Here is a 27,877-nt window from a genome sequence, read left to right as displayed (position 1 = left end):
AGGGAGCCCAGTACTATGAATAAAGCATTATAGTTAGGGGCCCTGTTACAGGTTTTGCATTGGGGCCCAGAAACTTCAAGTTATGTCTCTGTGCAGCATGGTTTAGGTATGGGTACGGGTACAGATACAGATAGAGGGCGGGCCCCAGCTCACGTGTTGCATCAGGGCCCCTGAACCTTTAGTTACGCCCCTGGTCAGTGGGGCTGCAGCTATGGAACTGTAGAGTGCAATTACCTGTTGAGTAAAAGGTACTTGACTAAAGGAGTTATCTCATTTTAGTCAGGCCCTTTCAAAATGCAGCCTCAGTTGAGCTGCTGATCGTCCTGGGCTCCCCTCTTCGCACCCAAGTAAATAACTAATTTTGCCCAGGACTCTGCAGCAAGTTGGTAATTTCTCAATTTCTCCATTTTGGCTCGTTAAAGGGAATCCAAAGTGACCACCCCCCACCACCACCACCACCCCTCTCCCCATGACTTTCCTGTGCTTAAATAGAGCATATGATCAGGGGTTGTCTTCATGAGACCCCCCCCCCCCCTTTAAATCACAATAACATGATAGCCAACATGGAAGCTAGGAATAAAACTCTACCCATAGGATTGACATTTGCATCAACGGAAAGAGCCGTCACGCAGGAATCAACCAGAGAATATGATAAGACCCAATCTTTAAATAATAAAATTTGGAAAAAATAGTTGAAAAAACTGCTTTAAGAGAGGACTGTCTCTGCTCTTCTCCCTCTTAGCTTAAAAACCATCACAAAACACATAAAACAGAAATTTCTCTTTTTTTTTAGATTTCCTTGCAAGATGCAAATGACATTAATAAGCCTGTAAAATAGAAACTACAGGAGGCTTCGCTTTGAATGTATCTATGTGAGAGTAATGGAAGGGAGATAATCAAGACAATTTGTACCAAATCAAACACTGGCGCTGGCACAGGAAGTTCCCCATACTGTGAAGTGTTTGTCATGCGCCAGGGATGAGCTGTTTTTATGCAGATGGAGTTTTGTGTTTATGTACACAAATAAATGTCTGATTAGATTGGAGAAGGGCTGTTGGGTGCTTATTTTTACTAGCGCTCATGCCCGATCCTCCATGCAGCAGGATGTGGTGAAATAAAAGACCAGGAGCTGAAAGTTTATCTCGCTCTCTTCTACAGCTTGACCTTTCAGTGGACACCAGTTACTTAATAACAAGGCAGTTTAACCTACGGTGATTACATTTTATGTGCTGCCATGTGCTAAAAAATAGTGTAGGTTTAACAGCAGTAAATTGTAACTACCCTGATCCCTGGGTGGTCCATTCATGACTGGTCACCCACTGGGGAACTCATTCTTTACCTCCGTTTATTATCACTTCATATTCAGCCAAGTAAATCTCTAACATAAACTAACTGCAATAAAACAGCTAAGAAATTCCATTCTTGATTAGAGTATACAGAAACCTTCAGCCTGCGCTCACTTTATCCCTCCTCACTATTGTAATTTCGTAATAGTGCAATATCTCGTCATATAGCACCTCTGTTATAGCCTAACAGCAAACTTTTCACCAGTTTCACTACATGAGCCCTAGAAGTCATCAAAGGCATCCCTTTTTACCCTTAAGGATATGGCCTCTTTTTTCATTTTTGTTTTTCGTTACTCCACTCCACTTTTAAAAAGTATTCTATGGAGCAGGATTGGCTCACCATCCTCATCTATACGAATCCCAAATGTACAGGACGTGACTGTAAGTTCTGTATGTTAAGGGGTTAGTATGAGAGTCCCTGCAGTAATGAGTGATTGCAACGTCCGAGGACTAGAGCAAACAGCTGATTTTATCAGGCGCTCCTTCTTGGGTTCTCTCTAAGTCCAACTGAAAGACGGTTTTGTTGCAGCTCACCCAACGCTCTCCTTCTTTGGTATTCACAAAGTCCAACTGTAACTCAGTTCTGTTGCAGCTCACCCAAGACTCTCCCTCTAGGACAGTGATGGCAAACCTTTTAGAGACCGAGTGCCCAAACTGCAACCCAAAACCCACTTATTTATCGCAAAGTGCCAACACGTCAGGGGGCGGGGCTTATCACAATGTATGATTTTACCCCCGTTGTTCTAAAAAGGACAGGACTGCTTCAAAATAGACAGTGTGCAGATTGTAACTGCATTCTGGATCCGAAAATACTGCAGAATGTCCTCAGCAGAAATTACTGTGGTAAATTCTGCAGCATTTCCACATCCAAAAAGCAGTCAAAACCTGCAGTCTATTTTGAAACAGCCCTGCCATCCTACCACGGCCTCCCGCGGTAAATGGTGACATCCCACGGCGACCCCCCTGCGGTAAATGGTGACATCCCACGGCGCCCCCCCCCACGGTAATTGGTGACATCCCACAGTGCCCACCCGCTGTAAATGGTGATATCCCACGGCGGCCCTCCGCGGTAATGGCGACATCCCTTAGCGGTCCCCTGTGTAAAAGTGACACCCCTCCCACACTCACAGTTGTGGTGCGCTCTCCTCCTGTTCCTCGGCCTCTGTCACCGCAGCTCCCAGGGTCGGCGCTGTCCTCTGTCCTGGCGCTCCCAGCCTCGCCGCTGTCCTATATGCTAGGGCTGATGGGCAGGCTCTGCGCTACCTGTGCCGCCGCTCCTAGTCTCGGGCCCGCCACTCTCAGTCTTGCCGCAGTCCTCAACCCCCAGACAATCAGAAGCTGGGGGCGTGAATCAGTTGATTGACCGGTGTATTATGTCACCACCCCTTACTTCCGGTGGTGACATGGTACACTAGTACCAAGCGCATATAAATTTTTTCCACAAGCATTCTGCCCTATTCAGCAATTCCAGCAACCTGATTGGTTTTTTGGGTTGGCTGAACAGCCAATCAGGTTGCTGGAATTGCTGAATTGCAGAAGTCTTGTGGAAAAAGTTAATATGCTGCCGGCAGGGAAGCCCCGACCTCTGCCAGTATTCACAAGTGGTGAGAGGCCGATGCTGGCGCGTGCCAGTAGGGAGGGCTCTGCGTGCCACCTCTGGCACGCGTGCCATAGGTTCGCCATCACTGCTCTAGGGTATTCACAAAGTCCAGCCTGCGGGTCAGCTCTGTTGCAGCTCACTCAAGCTGAAGGGCAGCTCTGTTGCAGCTTACCCAAGGCTCTCCCTCTTGGGTATTTACAAAGTCCAGCTGCAGGTCAGCTCTGTTGCAGCTCTTGGGTATTCACAAAGTTCAGCTGCAGGTCTCTCTTTGCACTTTATGAAACTGCTGAGTCATACAGAGCCCGGGAACAGGACCTTTTTTTTTACACCCAGCCTTTCAGCCAATCGTTGTACTGCTCAGGTCCTGTCAGTCCACATCAACAAAAAAACAGAGTGAACAAAGTCATGTGACCTCTCTCTGAAAGTCCTGTTAACTATAAACATACTGTGTAAGTAACATTTAATGTACACAACTAGGGTTTAACCCCCAACACCTCCAGAGCGACAGCCACTGCCCATAGGCAGCTATCCTCTCACTTATAGAGCTTGACCCGCTGAAAGTTCTTAGCTGTGTGATGGAATTTTAGATTAACATCCAAACCCCCCCAACATCTACTTTCATCTAGTGACCGGTGGTTATTACTATGACCTTTCTGAATACATCAACCCACTAATTGCCCCAACTGGGGCAATTAGGTCTTCTGTCCTAAAACCACAATGACTGTTGTATTCTTATTACAGTACAGTGAAGAAGGTGGTCTTACCTTCTATCACATTTTAATTAAAAAATCCAGATTTTTGCATAGGAACTTTCAGAATTGTTGAATGGTTGGCTTCCGTGCTGCTAATATGCACCACAACATCGGTAACAAGGCTTTGCTACACTTTCCTGTCTCTACATTTTTATTCTATTCTATTATTTTTATGTCTAATAGTGTTGCAGAACCATACGCTGCTTATTCAACATTGCCACATTGTTAACTCGGATGCTTTGAAATGACTATACAGGCTTTTTGTGTTGCACAGAAAGAAAGTCTAGCCCAACATATAAGTGGCCTGTAAATAAAGTAGAGACAAAACAAAGCATTGCCTGTTACTTCCTAATAGGCTCCTGAATGCAACGGTCTCTGTACCTTAGCCTTATAATAGTAAATTAGGATTTTGTTGGCTTTATTGAAACATCTCACAGCAGTACTTTGTCTACATGCCTTCATGCTAGCCTTTCACATTCCCCTTCCATCACTTGGAACAATTTGCTTGCTATTCATTAATGAATAGTCTTGTGTATATACATCGTCCCCCACACCCTGTGCGTTGGGCTTGGAAATTCTAAATCTCATCATGGGATTACTATGATGCTCAGATAGTGTATTGTACTAAAAGCTGACTGTAGGACTACATCCTCTATTAAATGGCTTTATGGCTCAATGTAAATTAAACGTAATCATCCAATATTAAAAACTTTCTAATCTACTTTGTTCTTGTTTTACTCAACTTTTCCAGATAGTTTCCAACAAAATAGAAATGTTGGTAAATCTGATCAGCCTTAAATCTGGGCCCTTCAGAACACTTAGGATTGCCTTGACCGGTCTAGATTCATTGTAGCAAATTCTGAGCTGTAATATAATGTTTGTATGGATTTTCAACCACACAATATTACATTAGTTCCCATTTCAATGGCAGCAAACAGAGATTTTGAAAAAAGGGGGAATTAAAATACAAAGTCAATTATAGTAATATAGATAAAAAGCATTTCTATATACAATGGCTAAGCTATATTAACAGAAGAAAACATTTTAGGTCACATTCACACGTTGCAGAAACGCTTTGGTTTTTTTGGCAGCGGAAACACTGTGGAAAAACTGGAATGGAAATGTTTACCTTTAAAGTGAAAGGGATTAAAGCAAATCTTGTTCATGTAGAGGGGAAAAAAACGCTGCGGATTTCCTCCCAGAAAGTGTTTAGAGAAGTTACTTAAAAAGTTACATGTACCCCAAAATGATTGAATTGAAAATTACAACTGATCCTGAAAAAAAGAAGCCCTTATGCTGCATTATGGAAAAATAAAAAGGTTACAGCTAGAGATGAGCGAGTATACTCGCTAAGGCACATTACTCGAGCGAGTAGTGCCTTAGCCGAGTATCTCCCCGCTCGTCTCTAAAGATTCGGGGGCCGGCGCGGGTGACAGGTGAGTTGCGGGTGGGGGGGGGGGGGGGGGGAGAGGGAGATCTCCCCTCCGTTCCTCCCCGCTCTCCCCTGCCGCTCCCCGCCCCCCACCAGCCCCCGAATCTTTAAAGACGAGCAGGGAGATACTCGGCTAAGGCACTACTCGCTCGAGTATTGTGCCTTAGTGAGTATACTCGCTCATCTCTAGTTACAGCATTTGGCATATGGAGATGAAAAAATAAGGGGTTAATAGTTCACAGAAAACTTAAACTTCACTTTATTAGGGCCGCTTCCAGACGAGTGTAGATCCCTACGATACTGTGAATTCGGGTCAGTAGAATCCCGTTCGGGCCTGGCCTCTCATCCATAGCACTGGCGCAAAAATGCACCCATGATACATTCGCCTGAAAGTGGCCTTCCATAGGAGGTAAACTTTATAGTTTCTGTAATTGTAGAGCAAGTAACAGCCTATTGTACCAAAGCAATAGATTTCCAGATTTGCCCACTTCATTTCCTAAAGAGTCCATTTTGGAGACAGAAATAAAAGCAATGTGCATATTCGTGCCGGCGTCCCTCTAAGGCACATTCTTTATGCTTATATTTTAACATTGACAAGAAAAATGAAGCCGCGAACATGTTTCTGCCTGGGATACGATTGGCAAGCGCAGGGTAGTAGAAATAAATATACCTAGATACAATCCAAGCACTTTGTTTGCATTGGTTTAAATTGCATCTCCGACAAAGCCCATCCGAAGTAAATGAGCTAAATTGAATGTATTGTCTCCACATAAGAGCTAGCTGAGAAGTTGAGCGTACCAGTCTACAAGTTTTATCATTTCCTGTTTGTGTGATAATGAGACATTTGCCTTTATAGAAATTCTCCCATTTTATACATACGGGGCATAAATAAAGAACCTAATGAAGTGATGTGTTAGCACAAAGCCTTGACTAATAAATATATGGAGCTGTTGAGTAAGTGAAAACAATTATTACTGAAACCTCTCCGCAATATACCATGCTTTGAGGAATGTTTGCTGGCTTTGTTAGACAGTAGATGTTCCATATTATTACTACGCCAAGCTTGTACTTACTTAGATTCTTTCTCTAGCTAAGGTTATAAGAGCATGTTCAGATGGGTGCTTAGGCCTCCTTGGGAATATTTGTGTCAGGCTAGGGTGCCTTGGCTCCACAAGACTAAATGATTTAGAGTGCATATCCTACAACTATACATTTGGACGGCCATATCTCTTAGATTACGTTATCGAAACCTCATGGGTCCATTACATGAGTCCCTGTATTATGGCTTCTACTGCCCCCTCCTTCCGTCAGCCATGGTCATCATTGCTCCTCCCAAGTCTTGTACAGCGGACGCTACATCATCTATCATCCTTTTGTCGCTATCCATAGGGTGTGCGCATGACTGTCTCCCCTCTTAAAATGTCTGCATTCCTACCTCTAGTGAATACAATAGGTCCTCAGATTATTTAAGGCACCCTCTCCCACCAGAAGATGCATGAGCAATTGGTTCCATATGGTTCTGCAAAGGTGTTTTCATATTCTGACTGACTCCTAGTTTGACCCATGCATAATTCCCCCAGCTTTCCCATCTTCTCCAGTCCTGACCTCTAACACAGAGCTAATGGTAACACAATTATCTGGAAATGGTTTAATCGCCTAAGTTATGGTCTATTGTCAGACATTAGGCATTAGTTATCAACACAAATCACTAAGAGACTCGACTACTATGCTCAAAGGCCATGTAGATCTTTGCACTCTTTGAGAGGAAACGGACCAGCAGCTACTTAGAGAGATAATGAGAGATAGATGTGTAGTACTGAGTTGATGTGGTTAGATTGCACAGTCCCTGAAAGAGAGGAGAGGGAGATGAACTTGTTTACAGTCATAAGAGAGACCAGCGCTGGGAATTCCCCTGAGCCAGAAAATAAATGTAGGAGTCTGTAAATTAGGAATGAGGCTTTTTATAAATGCACAGGAGGGAAAACTCAATGCAAAAACAGATAAATGCGTAATTTTTTTCTGCAGAGACTTAATAAGACAGACAAAGTATTTTTCATGCACAACGGTTTCCATAGCCTCTAATTATTAATGCAAATTTTAGTTACCATTAACTCTGTAATACAGCATTCATCCTGGTACTGCAGCCCTAAGGGAATTATCCTTTTAGTGATGAACCTGTTAAAGGGGTTGTCTCGCGGCAGCAAGTGGGGTTAAGCACTTCTGTATGGCCATATTAATGCACTTTGTAATATACATCGTGCATTAAATATGAGCCACACAGAAGTTATTCACTTACCTTCCCTGCGCTGGCGTCCCCGTCTCCATGGCTCCGTCTAACTTCAGCGTCTAATCGCCCGATTAGACGCGCTTGCGCAGAAGGGTCTTCTGCCTTCGGCTCGGTCTGGCACAAGCGGCGTTCTGGCTCCGCCCCTTCTACGCGTCATCGCGTAGCTCCGCCCCGTCACGTGTGCCGATTCCAGCCAATCAGGAGGCTGGAATCAGCACGCGTGACGGGCGGCGGAGCTACACGATGACGCGCAGAAGGGGCGGAGCCAGAACGTCACTGCTGCCGGACAGACCCGAAGGCAGAAGACCCTTCTGCGCAAGCGCGTCTAATCGGGCGATTAGACGCTGAAGTTAGACGGAGCCATGGAGACGGGGACGCCAGCACAGGGAAGGTAAGTGAATAACTTCTGTATGGCTCATATTTAATGCACGATGTATATTACAAAGTGCATTAATATGGCCATACAGAAGTGTATAACCCCACTTGCTGCCGCGAGACAACCCCTTTAAGCTCTATCTACCAGTATCCTTGGTACCATAGGTTGAAAATTCACCTTGGAGCTGACCTTTTCTCTGTTGTTGTTACATCTAATGGCAGAGTCTCACAAAGATTTGTTACCGGTAATCTAGGCATCGCACAGTGTCTGGCTGCCTCTATGAGACATACAGGAGTTCTGTTCTGTTCAGCTCTTCAGCACTAACCCATGAAAGAACTCAGTACTGAAATTTGATGGCCATCACTGTACCAGTCGCCTTTTGGTTCTGGTTGTTACATGGGATTAGAAGTTCTTTCACCAGTCCTTCTACCTTGATTCTTTAGCACACCAACTCTAACTTTAGTTGTTGCGGATCGACATGTTGACTTCTTCCACACATGACTGCTCAGCGTTGTTGCTGCTCTCAGCACTTGTTGACTCGCTCTTTTTTTTGCTCATGCTTTCTCAGCACTCTTAGTCATACTTTCCCCATTGGGCTTGGCGTTCAGACTACATATTTCAGGCTTTTAATAACCCAGTGTCAGGAACAAGTGGTGATGCAATAATGCACAGCTCACCTGAAACTGCTGAATCATCCTGCAGTATAGCAACTCTCCACCAGAGGGTGCTGTAGAGATGCAGACAAACTGCTGTGTAATAGACATTATTTACACAAATTCCTGTCTAACCGTACAAATCGGAATCACTTTCTGTATTACAGGAGTGCCCTGTCATGTGCATTCTGTCCACGTACATATAGTGGTTTATCAAAATTCATTCTTGCATGTTCATTATCACAAACAGGGGCAAAAACCTCAATTTAGTTATTGGCTATCACTTTCGGGGGTGTACCAGCTGTATAATACTCCTGAGCCCATGTCATTACTGCACCGCATTATTTGGTGGCCCGCGTTGACAGGGTGGGAAGTGGTAAAATACCCAGGTGCATGAAACATTATGAAGTAGTATCCGATCTCTCCGAAGTCAGTAAATATTGTTGTGCTTCACAAAGGTTCCAAATGCAAATCAACCAGGATCCACCTCTTCCTTCTGATCCAAGGGCAAAGTTGCCAATTCAGTAATAAAGCTAGCGTGTCACCTGCCTAAAGCACCACTAATTAATTTATTGTGCTGTTCAGGCAGGTGAAAGGAAGCCAGGTGAGGTATTTTTTATACTCGTCCGCTTCTTCGTTCCTATGGTGCCCGATGTTGAATTCTGCACACTGGTCGAAAATCTGGCTCTTTTCAGAGTCCTGTGCGCATGCGATCCTGTACAAGTATATGGGAGAACACTTGCACGGGACTCTGAAAAGAGTCAGATTTCGTCCGACACTGCAGAAACCAGGTAGTGGGTGAGTATAAAAAATACATCACCTGGTTGCTTGCCATGTCCCCTAACAGCACCATATTTTAGCTTATGGTGCTTTAGACAGGTGACAGGTTCCCTTTAAGTCCCACACCTCTGCAATGAAATTTAGAAGAAAACAAGCAGTCATAAAGTATGTAGTGTAATTGGCTTCCAACTGGTTAAAAGGTTCTGGAAAGATCTTCATTTATACTCACAAAAAGCAAAAGAATTGATGAATGTAACAATCAGATCCTTTCAAAACTCAACCTCTGTCGCCTGACTCAAGCTTTGCTTTGAGTCCGGTAACTTCCGGGGCCTAACCTCTGGCATCAAAGGAGCCAATATATAAGGCTTATTTATAGTGACTCTTCTGATAGCGCTTGTTCTCATACTGCTGTTTCAGGGTTTCTGGCCCTCATTGATGCAGAGTACAATACTTTTAAACGTAGCCTAATATATTTAAAAGTTTCAGCCATGTCTCTCAGTTCCGCAGTTTCCACCAGGTTATATAAATTAAAGGGGATGAATTATATGGGAACAGTGCACAGTACCTGCAATACCAAGCTGGACCACTGTAGCGTTTATGGAGCTGTCCACTTCCATCTCTGTACACAATAACAGTGACCTGCTGACCAGGTGATTGCCAGGGCTCCCAAGGGTGCACCCCTACTGATAAAGTATTGATGACCTACTCTGAGGATAGGTCATCAGTAGTTTACAGAGGATAGGTCATCAGTAGTTTAGAGGATAAGTCATCAGTAGTTGGGAAGATAAGTCATCAGTAGTTGAAAGGATAGGTCATCAGTAGTTTAGACCTGGACAACTCCTTTAAGTTCTTTATGTCTTTCCTGATATGTGTTGTTCTTCTTAGAGTGTACTTAACTTTTCAGATGACTTTTAATACACTGCCATGTGTGTACTTGAGGAGCAGGACTATTTTTGACCATTATGTGTCTTATGTATGGAACACAAGCTCCTGCCACTAACCAGCATCGGGGCATTCTAAGTGATCTTTGTTGCTAACCATATACCCCGGTGTGCTGTGTCCTCCTCCTACTGACTACTCTAGCCAGCAGCCAGCTCCCGCAGCTATGTTGTCAGTGAGGAGTCCAATAGTCTCCAGTAAGTCACTGACAGAAAGTGGTCAGCAAGTAGGCTTTCAGCAATAATGATTCTCTGAGCAATTTTTGCTAAATTAAAGTCCACGCACATGGATGATTTTTCCGTCTGACTTTCAGACCAAAATATTGATCTGAAAATCGGACATAAATAGTAGCTATTGAATGGGTGCATGGACAGACTCTTTTATTCGGGCTGATGGTCTGAGTCAAAAAGATTGCAGCGTTTCCTATTCTTGTCCCATTTTCTTGATGAGAATATCACATGTCAATGTGCGGTGTTCAGCACATCAGACAGCACAACGGTTGGGATGTCCAAGTGTTGGCCAATGTGAGTTGCCCCCAAGAATTTTGGTTGCAACGTTTTAATCGCCCATGTGCATGTACCCTCAATGATGAATCATCAGTTATGATTATTGTTAATATGAGGGCTAATTGTTGACTAATTGGCTACAGTGCAGTACATGATCAGCTTTACGATTCTGCATGCTCTACTTGTATAAAATGGGTTTCCTCTCAACTAACTGGAAATTTGTATTTGCTGTTTGTTATTGCATACTTTACCATAGTTACATTAATTTGAGGGGGTGGGCTGGCATACTCTCCCACTTGTTCTGATACCCAATGTGGTAAGTGCCACTGTCTGATGCCCCATGAATATCATGCACAGGTGTTTTTTTATTAGAATAAGACCACTGCCCCATACGTGCTTGGCGTTGGACATTTCCCATAGCAGTTGTGCCGTGCAGCATACAGCATGCAGGGATGTCCAATGTAGATCAGTGCTGTATTCTCTTGTTTAGTCTGCAGTGTGCCGGTGTAGTACTGGTATCTGACCACTACATGGTTACTATCTGGTAGTATTATTGGCTATAGTGGTAGCGTACATTGTCCCCGACCATGTGATTTTCATGTTCCTGTGTTCCAGTTACATTCTCCTTCATGTGATGTGGTTTGGTTTACAGATTTAAGAGAATGGAGAGTGGTGTAGCCAAGTAAAGCAAAACCTGCCACAGCCCACATTATACACAAGTATGTTTTGGAGATGTGTGCGATGGAGGTATAGCATGTAGGCTATTGAGGTTTGCATGCCAAGGCTGCCTTTGAGTCTCAGTCCGGCCCTGCCTATTCCCATAGGCTGATTATTGTTCACAGCTCTCGCTATTACACAGTTTGAACCAGTAATGGTTCCTTGTTAAAGAGAGCTAATGGGACATCCCCTTTCCATATGTCCTATTAGTAATTATTAGGAAATCATATAATACCAGTGTTTCTGGTATTGCATACATGCTACATGCATGACACACACAGATAATGCTCTGCTACATGCACGTCACACACACAGCTCTGCTACGTTGCTTTTGCTTATGAGTTGCACGTGATTTACAATCCTCAGCAGCTCGCTGAGGAGACATGTTCACTCGTAGCTTTTGCATATCTGCTGCACGAGATTTCTAAACTTCAGCTGGTAGCTAAGGTGAAATCATGGCTTGTCGCTGTGTCATGTAAGCTTCATTAGCTTCCCGGCGGCATTGAACCATCTGTGGTGACATGTTTGCACAACAGCGATGGTTTGTTCCAACACGGGACAACAGTTGACGATTAGATGAAGGCTGGACTGGTGTTGGCGGCATTAGCACTTGAGATGACATGATATCACATTCAGGAGATGTTAAGGTAGTGGGGAAGGACTATGCTTCAACATTGTTGGTCAATATGCACTATCAGCTATGTATGTGGACATTTGTGAGATATCATTAATTAGAGTCTTCACACAGGTGTCCAGCTATCTCACAACATACAAACTGCCAGAGTGAATACTGCTGCATCCATAGCAACTGAGGACATGGGGGCTTGTGGGGGATGTAGTCCGCCCATAATCCCTCATTTAGCTCAGAGACCATGTGACTGATCTGAAAAAGGCCACACTTTGGCCAAAATGTCCCCACTTATCTGCGTTATGGGTGAATAAAGTCTTTTTTCATCATTTGTACCTACTTATGCTGCCAAGCCTTTTTCTATTTTGATCACGTGACGGTGACATCATCACAGGTCCTGTGAACACGCGAGTTATGTATATGTACATTTGTGAGGTGTCATTTATTTGAGTCTCCACACAGGTGTGCAGCTGTCTCACAACATACAAACTGCCAAACTGAATACTGCTGTATCCATAGCAACTGAGGTTGTAGGGGTTTGTGGGGGATGTAGTCCGCGCATAATACCTCATAATCTCTCCTCAGTACACGAGGAGGATAAAGGACCTGTGATGACATCACCGTCATGTGATCAGGGGGCAGAGCTAGGAGCCGGTAACTGACTTTCACAGGTGCTGTCAGTCTCTGCATTCAACTTACACACACACAGACAGACGGACAAGTGGTCGTTAGTAGTTTGACTACTAATTATTAGGAAATTATAGTACCAACGTTTCTGATGGCACATCACACACACAGCAGCTTGATTACCACACAAGACAAACAGAGCTTGGCTCCTCCCACAGCAGGAACATCACCACAGGTCCTTTAGCCCACCGTATCTCTGTGGTGATAGTAGGTCAGTGTTTTCTGTCATGACTGCTAAGTTGTGTCTGACATAATAGCGGTTTAGTTGTATTCTCATTTTGGTATTTTTTGTTCTCCCCTTTCAAGAGCCCTTATTGTGTTGTTCTTCAGTCGGTCAGACTCTGTGTTTTATATATGTTGTAAGACCTTCAATGACGTCACCAGGGGCAGAGCAATGACATCGCCAGGGGGTGGAGCATAAGAATCACACACACACAGACACACACACACATACTCACAGGCAAGTTGTTGTTAGTAGTTTGATTAGAACATATGGGTTGTGTTGGGGATCCCTCACTATGAGCTGAAGGGGATAGATTCTAGCAAGCAGCGAATTTGGCTCTGGTGCAGTCAGAATAGGCACCATGTAATACTCCATTTCTGGATGGCTGACAGAGGGGCTCCCATATTAAAGGGGTTATCTGTGATCACACCCCTTTAATGTACCAGTGAAAAGACGCATGTATTATTATGTTTTAATAAGCCTTTAAGTACGGTACATTATTCTTCATGTTCATCCATTGTGATAAATTTAGCCTTACATAAAATCCGGGTATGTAGTGAAGCCTCTATGTTTTTAATTACAGCTAGCAGATTTCATTGATTTACACTAAAAGAAAAAAAAATGTGTATTCGGCATCTGTGTAATTACCAAATCCTATTTTGTCATTTCTAATTTGCTTTGTAGTTTATATCCGTAATGCTCTAAATATGAATAGATTCCATTGTGAACTGAAATAATATGTTGATACTTTTATGTGTAGCTGATAATATTGTGACAAGCTGTTCATTTTCTCCCCGCAGCACTGCAGCGAGAATGCCCACCACTGTCAATCAGACATGAACATCGTAGGAGCTTGGAAACGAGGATACACTGGAAAAAATGTGGTCGTTACTATACTAGATGATGGCATTGAAAGGAATCACCCGGACCTGATGCAGAATTATGTAAGTTTTTTAACATGATTTTACCCAGGAAAAACACTTAGGAAAAATCGGTGCCTTCTAAGCGGGGGGTCCAGACGGGGCAGATTTGCCGTGTGGATCCCTTTTACAAATGTTGCAACTGAGATTTGGTTCTCAGAGACTGCAGGGTAGTGTTAATTTACATTTTCATGTCCCTATAGTAGTCTCCATGGAAGTCTACAAAGTTCCAAAGTTGTCCAAAGCAATTTCATGAAAAAACTCCTGATCTTTACATTAGCGCATCAAGCTTCATTTCTATATCGTCGCCAGCCAATTATATACAATGTACTATAATAATACATTTTATGGGCTTAAAACATACCTACACTTTTAGAATAAGCAGGTGTGTGTGGATATGAAGAATTTTGACCATTGCATATAGTTGTATATGGCATTTTTCATCAGTAAGCTCTATCTCTAATTTTCAGTCTCACCTAAGCTGTTGCATAAAGACTAGCTGCTAATGATGGCTCCCATACAATGCACATAGAAAAAAGACCAGATTCTGCTCTCTAACGGTTTATAACACACGTAGAGAAATAACATCAGCATGGGAGACAATAAACAACAGTCCTGAGCAGTGTAATTGTGATTTCCGAAGCTGTAACACAGTAAATTACTATTGGCTGCAGCAGCATCAGTATGAGTCTCTCTCCTTTTCCCTTCCTCCTCCCATCCACTCTCTTCTCCATAGACTTGCATGAGTAGCATGAGACATCAGCTCTTCCACTTTCTGTGTTCCCTCTCAGTTTCTCTGTTAATATGGTAGAGATGGACAACAGGCAGTGGACAGCAGATTAGAAATAAAGGAAACCTCTGGTTACCAGCAACTTTTTCAGCACTGAAACATAATTTTAGGTAAATAAAGTGATTTCGACTTTTGCTAATTTGTAATTATCACATTGGATGTCACAGGTTTTCTTAAAGTGCAATGACCATTTAACAGTTTTAGACTGATGTACTAATTACCTGTCAAATTCACAGCATCTTCATCAGCTTCCACCGGTGTTTGTTTCTTTACCTGACACGATCATGTGATGAACATACAGATTTGTGCTTTTTTACCTTTCCTCAGTTCTTGACATGGGTCCTTACTTTTCCCGTTTTCTTGACATGTGTCTTTACTTACCCTTTCCCTTGGCTCAATAAATCCAAGTTAAGTAGTGTGAGTCCATCTGTAGGAAGGAGTGCTTCAGCCAATCACTGGCTACAGGCGATACTAGTATGTACAACCGGTGATGACTGAGGCCAGTGATTGGTTGCATGAGTTATATGTAGAAAGGCAAACAGATGAGGGGGCCATCGGAGTAGCAACATTGAAGTGATTAAGGATTTGACACTTGACTAATGTTTATTTTATTTTAATACCATTATTTGCAGCAGCGTTCCTTTATTATACTCTCAGACAATCCCCTTAAAGCCACCAGGGGAAATTTCTAAAGGCTCACTGTCTAGCTGTACAGATAAATTACATCTCCTATTTTAATTGTATTGTAAACTATGACGTAATCACCGCATGCATGCCACATTAGAAATACGAATTATCTCTGCAGGCTGTGCATTACACCCCCTCACTTCCTCTGCAAAACTGATAAGCCCTTTACTACTGGTGATCACATTATCATTTTAGACCCTAAGCCCACCGGAGAAGATTCTGTACATTGTGTGGAGCCAGTTCCAACCTGATCTGTAAAAGAAGATTCTTAGTGGCCTTTATATTGAAAGTGTACTCCCCCTAAATACTACTAAAGCAGATCTGTCAGCGGAATATGCTGTCCTGCATAAGGGTAGCATGTAGAGATGAGCGAGCACGCTCGTTTACGGCTGATGCTCAAGCGAGCATCGGTCTTTTCGAGTAACTGATTACTTTTCTGAGCACCATGTGGGGGGGGGAGCAGGGAGAGAGAGAGAGATCTTGAGCATCAGCCTTAAACGAGCATGCTCGCTCATCTCTAGTAGCATGTCAAATGAACATGTCCATTCGGATCAGTCCTCCGGAGGACCTCCAGCTTGGCCAGTAGAGGTAGCTAGTGATCAAAAAAATAGCAGTCATTTTATAAAGTGATCTGTTGTCTCTATCCATACAACAATGTGGCCAACAAACTTTGTTGTCTCCCGTCATGGGGTGATCCATGTGAGAGTTCTAAAATAGAGACAGGACGTAATGGGGATAAATGGGCATTAGATAGAGAGAGTTCATGTCTATTAAGAGGGTCTAAAATATCAGGCATAGGGCAGTATTACACGAGTGCCTGTAACGCTAGGGAGTTAACTCTACTTTATTGATGAAACACAAGTGCCAACCATGGCTGTAGCTCTCGTATGCAAGTGACCATAGACCCGGGATCCAGTTTAATTTCCTCCTCCCGTGTAACTATCATTTACCCTTACAAAATGTTAAGGTCTTAAGAACTCAGAGCTGCCCTGTTAATAAGAACTGAAGAAAACACTTTATTGTAGCCACATTTAACCTTTTGCAATCCAATTTTGGATTGAGGGTTTCCTAGGGGTTTTTCTCCTTCTGCCATTATATAATGGCACCATCTGCTGGCTACAGCCAGTACTGCAGTATTGGACATGCTGGAGAGGCCCCAGACAACAGAGTGGCCAGTAATATACAGTAAGAATACCCTGCTGGACGTCTTCCATCATCGGAAGCTGTACAGCCTTCAATCAGAATGTCTTTAGATATCAGACAGTGGATTGGAAAGCGTTAATCATGTAAAACTCTTGTCCAATTACCAACAGCATCGGAATGAGGATACTTCCCTTCTCTGGTTAATGATACAATCACAACAGGTTAGAAAATGAAACAAATCTCAGGTGTCATTGCTGATGAGAGGTGCTTCCACTTCAGTGAATGTAGGATCGATTGCCCCTGTGAGATTTGGTATAAAGCTATGCAGCTGTTGGATGCAGTAAATGTGTCAGCTATTTTGTACGCACTTCTCCAGAAAGTTGCCTTGTAATTTAGAATGCTGCTTAAACACGAGGGAGAATTATTTCATTTGAGCTCAGATCCATAAGGGAATAGAGTGGGGAAGTGAAACTTGTGAGCAATTATGGAACAATTTTGGCTTGACTTGCAAATGAACTGTGTCAACTTGGGGTTATAAAACACAGTGGAAATCTGAATACAGGATTAGGGTAATTCATAGATTTTAGATGCACTTAAGTTCTATAAATCTTTACAGACGTGACTAATTGGTTGTTTTCGGATGACCCACTTGACATGTTTTCAAGGGCATTTTTTGTACCTTTTTTACATTTTATACTTATATAGTAGTTGCAAAAGTCATAATTGCTAGAGATGCATGAGATGGGGTAAAGCGTTGTCTCCTAATAAACCTCGTTAGGGAAGAATTGTTCTGTTTCTTTATTATGCAGCAGTTCCCTCAAACAATCTTAGCCACCCACTGCAGTCGAGTCTTTAAGCCGGCTTCATATGGCCGTATTTGCAAGTGCAAAATGTGCGCTCACGATATGTAGAGAATAGAGCCCATTGGTTTCAGTGTTTTGTTCACATTTCCATATTTTGCACGTGCATTTCAGTTGCCTAACAAAATTGAATATGCTCTATTTTTCTGCGTAGCAAAGGTCCCCATAGAAGTCAATGAGCGGGTGCGCAAATGCAAGCGCAATGCACAAGGAGATGAGGGAAGCACTGTGTAATTCAGCTGGAAATGGAACACATCGGGAAGGAATTAGTCATTTCAATCGATGCGTCATTTTTCACATACAAATGAGCATGCTTTGCGGGGGCAAAAAGGACAGTAAAATAGCTAATGTTTGCGCAAAAAAGCATTGTTCATTCTGCAAACACGCAGTACTCAGGAGCGTGCAAATATGCTTACACGTAAGGTGAAGCTGGACTTGGGCTGGTTTCAAATGTAACTCTTTTTGTAAAAACACCACTAGAGATGAGCGAGCATACTCGCTAAGGGCAATTACTTGACCGAGTATTGTCCTTAGCGAGTACCTGCCTGCTCGGAAGAAAAGATTTGGCTGCCGGCGGGGGTGAGCGGTGAGTTGCGGGAGTGAGCAGGAGGGAGTGGGGGGAAGAGAGGGAAAGAGAGATCTCCCCTCCGTTCCCCTCTGCTCTCCCCCGCCGCTCCCCGCCCGCCGCAGGCAGCCGAACCTTTTCTTCCGAGCGGGCAGGTACTCGCTAAGGACAATTCTCGCTCGAGTAATTGTCCTTAGTGAGTATGCTCGCTCATCTCTAAACACCACGTTCTTTCATGTTTGGACGCAGTGGTCTTTTTTTTCTGGCAAGAAGCACTGCATGCCGAGGTTTATTGTAGGTCAATAGCAAAATGTGAAAGAGCCCTACAAGTTTTGCGCTCTTTTATAGTATTTTTTTTCCTCACTTTTGCTGTTTTTTTGGGTCTGTGGCATTTTTTGCAAATCGCAGCATGCTCTCGGTATGGCAATTTTTCTTGCCCCTCTATAGAGAGGCAATGGCAAAGAAAAAAACACATATGTATGAATTGAAAAACTCTACCAAAAAATAGCCAATAACCAAAGTCAGGCATCATCTAAAAAAGCGTGCAATTTTTGGGGGTGTTTTTTTTTTTAATTCACAAAAAAGCCAGAAAAAAGACAAATATTGTGGGTTCCCTACTGCTCAGGTGTATTCAGGACTTGTACATTATATATGGATTCGGCTCCCAAGTGGGACCGGCGCACCAGAGGACCAAGCTTCTTAGTATAGGAGAATTCAGGAGCCTACGGTATGCTGCCCATGTGCAGTCAGATAAATCTTAATGGATGCATTCTGAAGCAAGGCATATAGCACTGATAAGCTGGCCATAGCCACTAGATAGCTATCACTTCCAAGTCCCCCATTGACACGTAGGCTTGGCTTGGCTGGACCTACATTTTATTCATTCTTCAGGGGAAACAAAGAACAACTGTTGAAAGACCTCACCTGTCCGTGTTTCCTCTGACAGCCGCAGTTTCTTTCATAGACATTAGAGTGATGGCAATAAAATGCGTAAGATCCTAGTGTGTATGGCCAGCTTTAGGCCACATGATAGCAACTGACCAAGCTGGTTACTCTACTCAAGACACCGAGATCTTTGTAAGTCATCGTAAAAGTCTTGTGTATTTGTAATTTGTGTTAAATGAAGTAGGTTTGGTTCAAAAACAGACCAACTTCCCACCTTTTGCTACCTTCTCTACTTCTCAGCAAGTTGTGGTCTACTGTGCACCTCCTACAATGTGTATGGCAAATACTGATTAGATGACCATTGACATAGTGGACTGATATCAATAGGGTTAATCAACAGTATTACTCTAGTCTCTGATAGTTATGTCTATGTGGGTCACAACCTTATCTTTGGGGTGAGGGTAGGGGGGTGATTAATAAAAATGCACCCCCCCCCCATTTTTTTTACGCCGGACACTTTAATGAGGAGCCCATAAAGATGGTTAAGGTATGCTTGGTACCCCAATCTTCTGATTAAATCACATGACTAGAATATAATATATATTTTATTTACACTCTGCAGTATCTGAATTAGAATCTAGTTTACATATTCCTTTCATTTCCTGGACTTCACAAGGAGCTAATTATAAGGCATCCTTGTCCTTTGTAAGTAATCACCTACATGTCAGGACATGGAATTGTCATTGCTGCACAGGGACAGTCGCTAACCTAATTATATGCCCAGTGGAACCTTATTATATATGTATGAGCCACGTGAGATGACAGCCTAATAATGATCCTATGACTTATTTATACTTTTTCTTTTTTCGGATGTAGGATCCTTTGGCCAGCACTGATATCAATGGCAATGACTATGATCCTATGCCTCGCTATGATGCAAGCAATGAAAACAAGTAAGAACTAATAACCGTCACTTAGTCCAGTTATTGCCTTATACTCTTGAATCCTATGTGTTGTAGAGAGAAATACTGCAACTCAGCATCAAGTGTGTACTAATCTATTCACCTATGCCAAGAAAATCAGTTTACAAAAATTGTTTTAAGCCATCGTCAGATGACCCCTCCTCCGTAGAATCAAGGGGTCCAGGACTCGCAGCAGTAATACGGATGCTAAATCACAGCCACATTACAGCCATATGTTAATGACCGGAAGGCCTCCGGCACGCTAGCATATTTGGGTCTGCGTGCTAGTGTGCCGGAGGCCTTAAGGCCAGTAGCATATGCCTTTAATTCACAGACAGCACACAGACTCATTATAACCTATGGGTCGATTCCCATTGCCTTTTGTTCTACATGAAAAAACTCATTGCATGCCCTATGCTTGTCTCTATCATGGGCAAAAATTAGCACATGCAAATGCATGTCACTGTGTGACTTTATTTTCAGTAAATATATCTTTTATATACTTAAAAGGGCTGCCCAGTTGTAAACTATTGATGGTCTATTTTATATAGGCCATCAGTAGTTGATCATTAGGGGTCTGCCATCCAGAATCCCCTTTTACCAGCTGCACACCAGGCCAATACAATTGTGCACTGAGCTGATTTCTGCAGGAAGCATACAGCTCCATTTTCACTGCAGTGGCCAGGTTTGGAATTACAGGATAAATTCCCATTGAAATGAATGGGTACTTTGCCTGTAATACCAAACCTGGCCACTCCAGTGGGAACGGAGCTGTCTTCATTCTGCAGAAATCAGCTTCAGTGCACAAGCATACTGGCCTAGCAATCAGCTAATCAGCGGGGCCCCTGGGTGGCATACTCCCCATGTCTACTATTGATAGGCAATCTATAAGATAGGTCATCAATAGTTTGCAACTGGACAACTACTTTAAGACATTACTTTCCCGTTAGGCATGCAGCACTATTCGTTCTGTCCAAACAACGGAAAATTTGCTGAAACCCAATGAGCTTTATTACAAGTAAGTGAGGGCAGTTAGATAACATGTAGAGATAAGTGTTAAGTGGCGATAATATGTCAATGATTCTGCCGGGCAGAAGTGAACATCTGCCTGAGCAACGAGGTTCCATTGGTCAAGGGTTTGAGCCACTCAACTGCTGTTACCAGCTGGCTCCCAAAACCACCTAGAGCAGGGCAAGAGGTGAAGTAAACACTAAATTGGTGAAAAAGAGCAGCTCAGTGGTAATGATTAAAATCCCATGGATTTCGTAGGTGTTTCCATATTTTTGTCTGCCCCCCATCAAACATGGTAAAAATGCAAGTCGATATTTTCCTATCCTATTTGCAAGAAATGTGCACCAAAAGCATGTCACAGCTTAAAACTTCGTGACTGCTGAAGGGCGACAACTTACAGGTGAAAGGTGAAGCAGGAACTACTCTTCAATCACAAATGTACCTTCTTTGGCAAGTAACTATAGAAAGCCATGAGCCAATTGCGAGCGAAGTGTTAATGTTTAGAATTGAGTTTTAATTCTTCTTTAAAGTTGTGCAGACATTAAATGTATCCATCAATCGCATCAAGTTTATTGTGTATTTGAACATCAGACAGTGCGAGTCTTTTAATTGTACTTATGGCTGTGCCTGTGAGACAATGTTAATTTCCAGGAGCTTTGAAGTGTCAAACGTGGTCTTTCTCATAATGATTCATGTTGCCTTCCTATGTTATTATCAGCAAAATCAAAACAATCTGTCTGGGTTTGATCACAAGTCTCGAATGCATCGAAGTGATGAACACCCTGAAAAATGGATTGGAAACTTTTTTTTTTTTTTTCTTTTAAGCGGCAAGTCAATAAAGTGCTGGAAATGTATTCCTGATAAATCCTCCAAGGCTTTAGGTTGTAGAAATAAGACAGACTCCGACTAGTAATTTAGGTTACAGTGAATTGATCCGTCCGCACCCGCAGCTCAATCCCTCCTCTGCCTAATGATTAGCTCTGTATAGTGTGGAGGTGTGCGGCGCGAACACGTCACATTCATTTAAGGCGTTTGTGGGGGATTTCTGCAATATTAGTGTACATTACTATATGAAGAGTCCAGCATGATCCAGCAGTCGATAATGTGGTTCTTGCTGCTTTTGTTCCTGTGATTCTTACCTCTTGTGAACTTAACTTTAATGCATTATTCTTCTGGGTCCAATTAAAATGAAACTCTTACTCGTTTGTGGAATCCACATCAGTTCTCACTAACGTCTTGTACTTCTAAGGGCTCACTCACATGGGTGTATATGTTCTACGTATTACGCACAGATTTGTCATGCACGTAAAATACACAGTACACAGCAAATATGCATGTACAAGCATATGTACTGTCTACGATAAATCCCCATTGCCCATATTGGAGCGTATTATGCAGAAAGGTATAATGAAAAAAGTTTGGTATCGTGTTAGTCAGTAGAGCAAAATGTGATATTGTTCCCAAGTAACCTTGTAGATATGACACCTTTTAATGGCTAACAAAAATACATGATGTTTCAGCAAGCTTTCCAATCTACTCAAGGTTCTTCCTCAGGCATAATGAAATAGATCGGAAGATATATATATATATATATATATATATATATATATATATATATATATTCACATATACTTATGACACTGCACAGACATGGATATGATTAATTTGCACTTAAGGGAATACCGCAACAGGATGAGTAGAGAAATAAATACTTAAATAGTCCACTGATTTGAAGGTTTTATGGTTTCTGAATTAGTGTTAGGGGGTCACCAGGCCAGCATTGTTATCTGTGCTATAGATTTCTTATAGTTCCTAGTCACGCATGAATCCTCTTAATGAATTTAGGCCTCTGTTAAAAGAGTCAAAAGTTGTTATAAATTTGTACTCCCAAAGGCAACTTCAAATCACAAAGCCATTGAAGAATTTGGGAAGATATGTCCTGCCATATAATTTTCAAGCATAGAAACCCCAATAGAGGAAATGAAAACCATTGAAATTAGAGATGAGCGAGAATACTCGTTAAGGAAAAATACTTGAGCGAGTATCGTCCTTTTCGAGTACCTGCCTGCTCGTGAGAAAAGATTTGGGTGCCGGCGGGGGTGAGCGGTGGGTTGCGGGAGTGAGCAGGGGAGAGAGAAAATGAGATCTCCCCTCCGTTCCCCCACGCTCTCCCCGGCCACCCCCTGCCGACACCCGAATCTTTGCAGACAGGCAGGTAGATACTCGAAAAGGACGATATTCGCTCAAGTATTTGTCCTTAACGAGTATGCTTGCTCATCTCTAATTGAAATTAATGGTTTCATTTCGTCCCATTATGCGGCTGTGATTTTTATGTATGCATAATGGGGCTAAAACACACCCATCTGCTCCGTAGACGCGAGCGTCTTTGCGCATACCCCATGTGTTTTTGCCCTTAGGGGTTGTGAGTGCAGTCAGAAGGCTTATTTGTATCCGCATATTATAGCCTCAAGTCCCAACCTGACCTCATATCTAATGACCAAACTGCTGTCAGTTCACAGCATTAGACCTGTGATCGAGCCAGGACTTGTGACTGTAATACAGGTACACAAATGCACCCATATTATGCCCATGTAAAATTCATCCAAGAGTCAAAATTTTGAAAGTCATCTCAAGAAGTTCTTTAGCAGAAAGTCTGTTGATTCACATGGCTTTACTATTTTACTAGTTTTGGCTTTCTTCTTTTCAAAAGTTGGGTTTTGGCCTCTTTTACACATTTCTACTCGTTTGTTCAGTGATGTGTTTTTGCAGAGTTGCTTTTCAAGGTTTTGGGGAAGTTATACCGAGAAGCCTATGGAGGAAAAACTGGAAAAAACAGTATACCTTCAGCATGCTTCAACTTGATAAAAACACCACAGACCCCAAAAACTGAACAAAAACACCACAAATAAAAAATCTGTGTGTAGATATTTTCATATTTAGATATAACCTACCAGCAAACATCTGCCACAAAAAGGAGCTATATGCTGCACGTGAAACTTAATTTACTATCTTTTCTTTTTTCTTTTTCTTTTTTGTAAGTCTTTGAATTTTAGTTTGTGCCTCGTGTGGTGCAGAATGTTAAGGCAGCAGCTCTCACTCACACCCTAAAGGTTGCGGGTTCAATCATCGCTTGGTTCAGGTAGCCGCCTCAAGGAAGACTCAGCCTTCCATCTTTCCAAAGTCGGTAAAATGATTACCCCCCCCCCCTCCCAGCTTGGTGGGGGGTAAGAACAAGTTTCCCAAAAGCGCTGCACTATACAAATAACAAGTCCCTTCCCCAATATATGGTTAGTCAGTAAGGAGGGGTATCCACTGAAGTCAATGGGATAACAATCCATTTAATACATGGTCGTACAGTATCCTCCAGAGGAAAAGCTGCTACATGAAGAATCGCCACTCAGTCTACCCCAAATAACTCCCCCACCCACTCTATAATCTTCAGATGCCCTCAGATGTATGGACAGGAATTGCCCCTAGTAGACAACTGCAAACTGCAATTAAAATAATTTACAAATTATAATAATATTTAAGCCATGCTCCTTTATAATTAGCTTTTTGTATCATGCCAAAATATGGAACTGACTTCAATGTAGACTTTTGTGCTGTATCGTAAAAATTATGCAAAACCTGCATGTGACCAAATACTCTAATACTCTTCTGTTAACAGTATTGTGTAGTTTCAAGATAACCAATTTTAAGGGCTAGGCATGAGTTAAAATTAAAAAAAGCATACTTACTTGTCTTCAACCCCTGGGGGCACAGCTAACTGGCGCCTACTGTCCCATTCCCGTCTTCCTCTGCCGGAAGTCAGGTGACCACTGCAGCCAATCAGAGGCCGCAGCGTTACAGCCCCAAACTCCTTGCATCATGGCACTCAAGATGTAAGCACTGATGCCAGGAGTTCAGAAGGTGATGCTGTGGCCTTTAGTTGGCTGAAGCGGAGGTGGACAAGACAGAACCAGTTAGTTGTACCCCGGGGGACCAAAGGCAGAGAAGTAGCTTTTTTTTTAAAAAAAAAATTTTAACTAAAAAAAATGATCTTGAAACCACACGACCCCTTTAATGCTTTTAAACACAGTTGTGAATATCCTAAAATACTGTCTCATTGTACCGTGCCTCGCGCTCTATAACACTAATCCACATATAAGAGTCCTCAGTCTCATGTGACGTATAAACTTTCTATTCTGCAAGGCTGTTTTTCTTCTTCCTTCGGAACAGGCCACCTGCTAACGTAAAGTGCGGTTATATATTGAATCTTGTCTTTGCGTGATGATGTGGGACATTAGTGATCTGTTCCCAGAACATCTGGGCAATAAAGCTGGTTGAAATTAGTTGCGCAGCCAATATGTCACTTGTCTCCTCTCCAAAGTCCAGCTAAAAATCCAGTCAGTAAATCACTGAGGTCAGCGATACACTAAGTAATGCTAGGGGGCGTATATTTTGGCATCTGGTGTGCAGAAATAAGCTTTAGTGTAGGAAGTTACTTCAGCAACTGCATAGAAAGAGCAAATGACCTCAACGTTCAACCAGACTGGCACCAACTGGCATCCTTGGCTTCTGGCACCAACTGGCATCCTTGGCTTCTGGCACCAACTGGCATCCTTCGCTTCTGGCACCAACTGGTATCCTTAGCTTTCACTTTTTTAGTGGCACTTAAAGTGCATGTCTGGTTTGCAAACTCTTATTAGGGGATTCCATTATATAGCACATAAATCACTCCTGCCACTAGCAAGAACTGGCTCTAGCTTATGAAGAGCAGCTGCAGGAATAGTACATAGCACGCCGTTAAATATTATTATACCTATAATCTTGCAAGAAAGGAGAAAACTCAACGTACGGCATCATTTCCGTCACCAACTTCAGTGGGAGATAATAGATTCTGTATTATCAGATATTGTGGATTATTGGACAGATTCGTAAAGAACCTCAAGGAAGACTGTTCAATCTAACATTTTAACCCTTTCCAATCCAATTTGTATCCTGGTTTTCCTAGGGGGCTTACTTTTTTTCTGCTGTTATACAACTGCGCTATATGCTGGCTAAAGCCAGTACTGCATGAGGTGACACGTTGGATAGGCTCAAACAGCAGGGAGGCTGGCAATATACAGTAAGAGAACCCCGACGGACGTCTTCCAACATCGGAGCTGTACAGCCTTAAATCATAATGTCTTCAGAGGTCAGACAGTGGATTGGAAAGGGTTATGGGTGCGTTCACACATCGCTGATTTGCTGCAGAATTTGGTGCAGATCCGCAGAAGATTTCACCCCTTCCATTTGAATTCAGTTGAGAGGATGAAACCTGCTGCAGATCTGCAACAAAATCTGCAGCAAATGAGAAGCATGTAAGCACGCCCCAAGGCCCTCTTCACACGGGCGTATTTGTGCACGGAGAGTTTGCGGTTGCAATATGCAATGGGTTTATTCACATGCGCATATTTTTTCCTGCGCTTTTCAATTGCAAAAAAAATGCAGCTTGCTCTATTTTCCTGCGCATTTGTGTACCCATAGTAGTCAATAGGGATGCGCAATACGCTAGGAAATTTGCGAAACACTGCGCAGGAAAAAAAACACATCTTGAACGCATTAGGCTAATTGGCCATTTCAATCAGTGCTTTTTTTTTTGGGCAAGAGCAAAGGCACATGCCTTGCGTACAGAAAAAGTACAGTAAAATATGCATACGTAAAATAGCGTTCGTTGCACAAAAATGCGGTGTTTATGGGGGCACAAATACACAGATGCTGTTGTGAACCCAGCCTAACACAAAATCTACTCAAAAATGGAGCAGGTTTCCTTAAAAGTAACCTATCACCATCATCTCACGCCAAAACTGACTGGCAAGGGATGAATCACTTCTAATGCGCTCATGTATGTCCACTATTAGGTTTCAAAAGTTATCCTGCACCATTTATCACCAAACACAGGATAGGTGATAAGTGTCTGATCGCTGGTGGCCCCACTGCTGGGTGTTCAGATCTTGCTTTCCTGTACTTGAGTTTAGATGGCGCCAAAGTCGAGCATGCTGCCTGCCTCTCCATTCTATTGACTTTGAATGGAGAAAATGCCATATTGGCATTGCCACTGATAGTCACTAATCATTTTTTTAATATGAATATGGCATCATATGTGATACAGCTAATTCTTTACAAATCTATAACTCCTCAAGAAACTGGTGTTATCATATTAACCATATAAATATTATTAATTATGACCTTACTCCATGTCACTTGGAATGTAATTCACATTTCTGCTACTTTCATACATCTATGATGCATGTTCATCATGTATGTCAGGCAAATCTCTGGATGTATAAAATGAATACCAGACTAACTAACTATTGTGGGGTAATGGAAACCCACTGATTTCTCCAATGAGAATGGGTCTGTGTATGCATGAAAAAGCTATTATGTCCAACCCGGACATATTGGTTGCATTCTAAAAGGACGATTATATACACACTAGTAACACAAAAATCTAAAAAGGAAACCCAAATGGGGAAAAAAAATCTGACTGTAAACCATCTGATACGAGAAGACCCTACCTATAAGGGGAGAACTTGCCCTGATGAGGGTGATTCCATGTCAAGAACTTGAGACGACCTATACTTTCCTTATATGGTGACAGGCAATAATGGCAAAAGATAGGTGATACACAATGTGTATTTAACCACTAAAGAACAGGGAAAAAGATGTATAAACACCGTAGAAAAATAAATAGATCCCCAGCAGACTCATCGGAACTCAGACACAAGTTAAACCAGGAGCCACCAACAAGACCAGAAAACTTTCTGACAGAGTATAACCAGCATTTTCTGTTCAGAACAGCTGGTTTCAATAACCAAATCAAACTGACTGACCAACTGAGCAGCTACAGTAACTACCTCATTCATCCACTTCACCACTTAGCAGCAAGGAGGAGGTAACTCCTTGCCAACCAGTGCCAGAAAAAATGGACACACGCTATCATGGCGCACCACGTGGGCCGGGACCAACACCACGATGCCACCCCAGCCCAATGATCATCAACAGCTATGGCATGTTGAGTCATTGAAGTCAATTGAGAGCCATGTCATATAATAAGGAAACTTCCAAATTAAAAGAAGGATCTCAGTGCATGGAAGAGCCCTTTTG

General features: G+C 42.6%; 1 protein-coding gene across 3 annotated transcripts in view; it reads left to right on the top strand.

Moving 5' to 3' along the window:
- PCSK5 (proprotein convertase subtilisin/kexin type 5) overlaps positions 1 to 27,877 on the top strand; it is a 436,962-nt gene that overhangs the window by 100,528 nt on the left and 308,557 nt on the right. For all 3 annotated transcript variants that reach the window (XM_066604156.1, XM_066604155.1, XM_066604154.1), the window contains exons 4-5: positions 13,727 to 13,870; positions 19,653 to 19,729. In XM_066604156.1, the coding sequence (XP_066460253.1) occupies positions 13,727 to 13,870; positions 19,653 to 19,729 (221 nt within the window). The remainder of the gene's footprint in view (positions 1 to 13,726; positions 13,871 to 19,652; positions 19,730 to 27,877) is intronic.

This window comes from Eleutherodactylus coqui, chromosome 5 (genome assembly GCF_035609145.1).
Source record: "Eleutherodactylus coqui strain aEleCoq1 chromosome 5, aEleCoq1.hap1, whole genome shotgun sequence".
Taxonomy (NCBI): Eukaryota; Metazoa; Chordata; class Amphibia; order Anura; family Eleutherodactylidae; genus Eleutherodactylus; species Eleutherodactylus coqui.
Note: the sequence above shows the minus strand (reverse complement) of the source record. Positions and strands in the feature narration are given on the sequence as shown.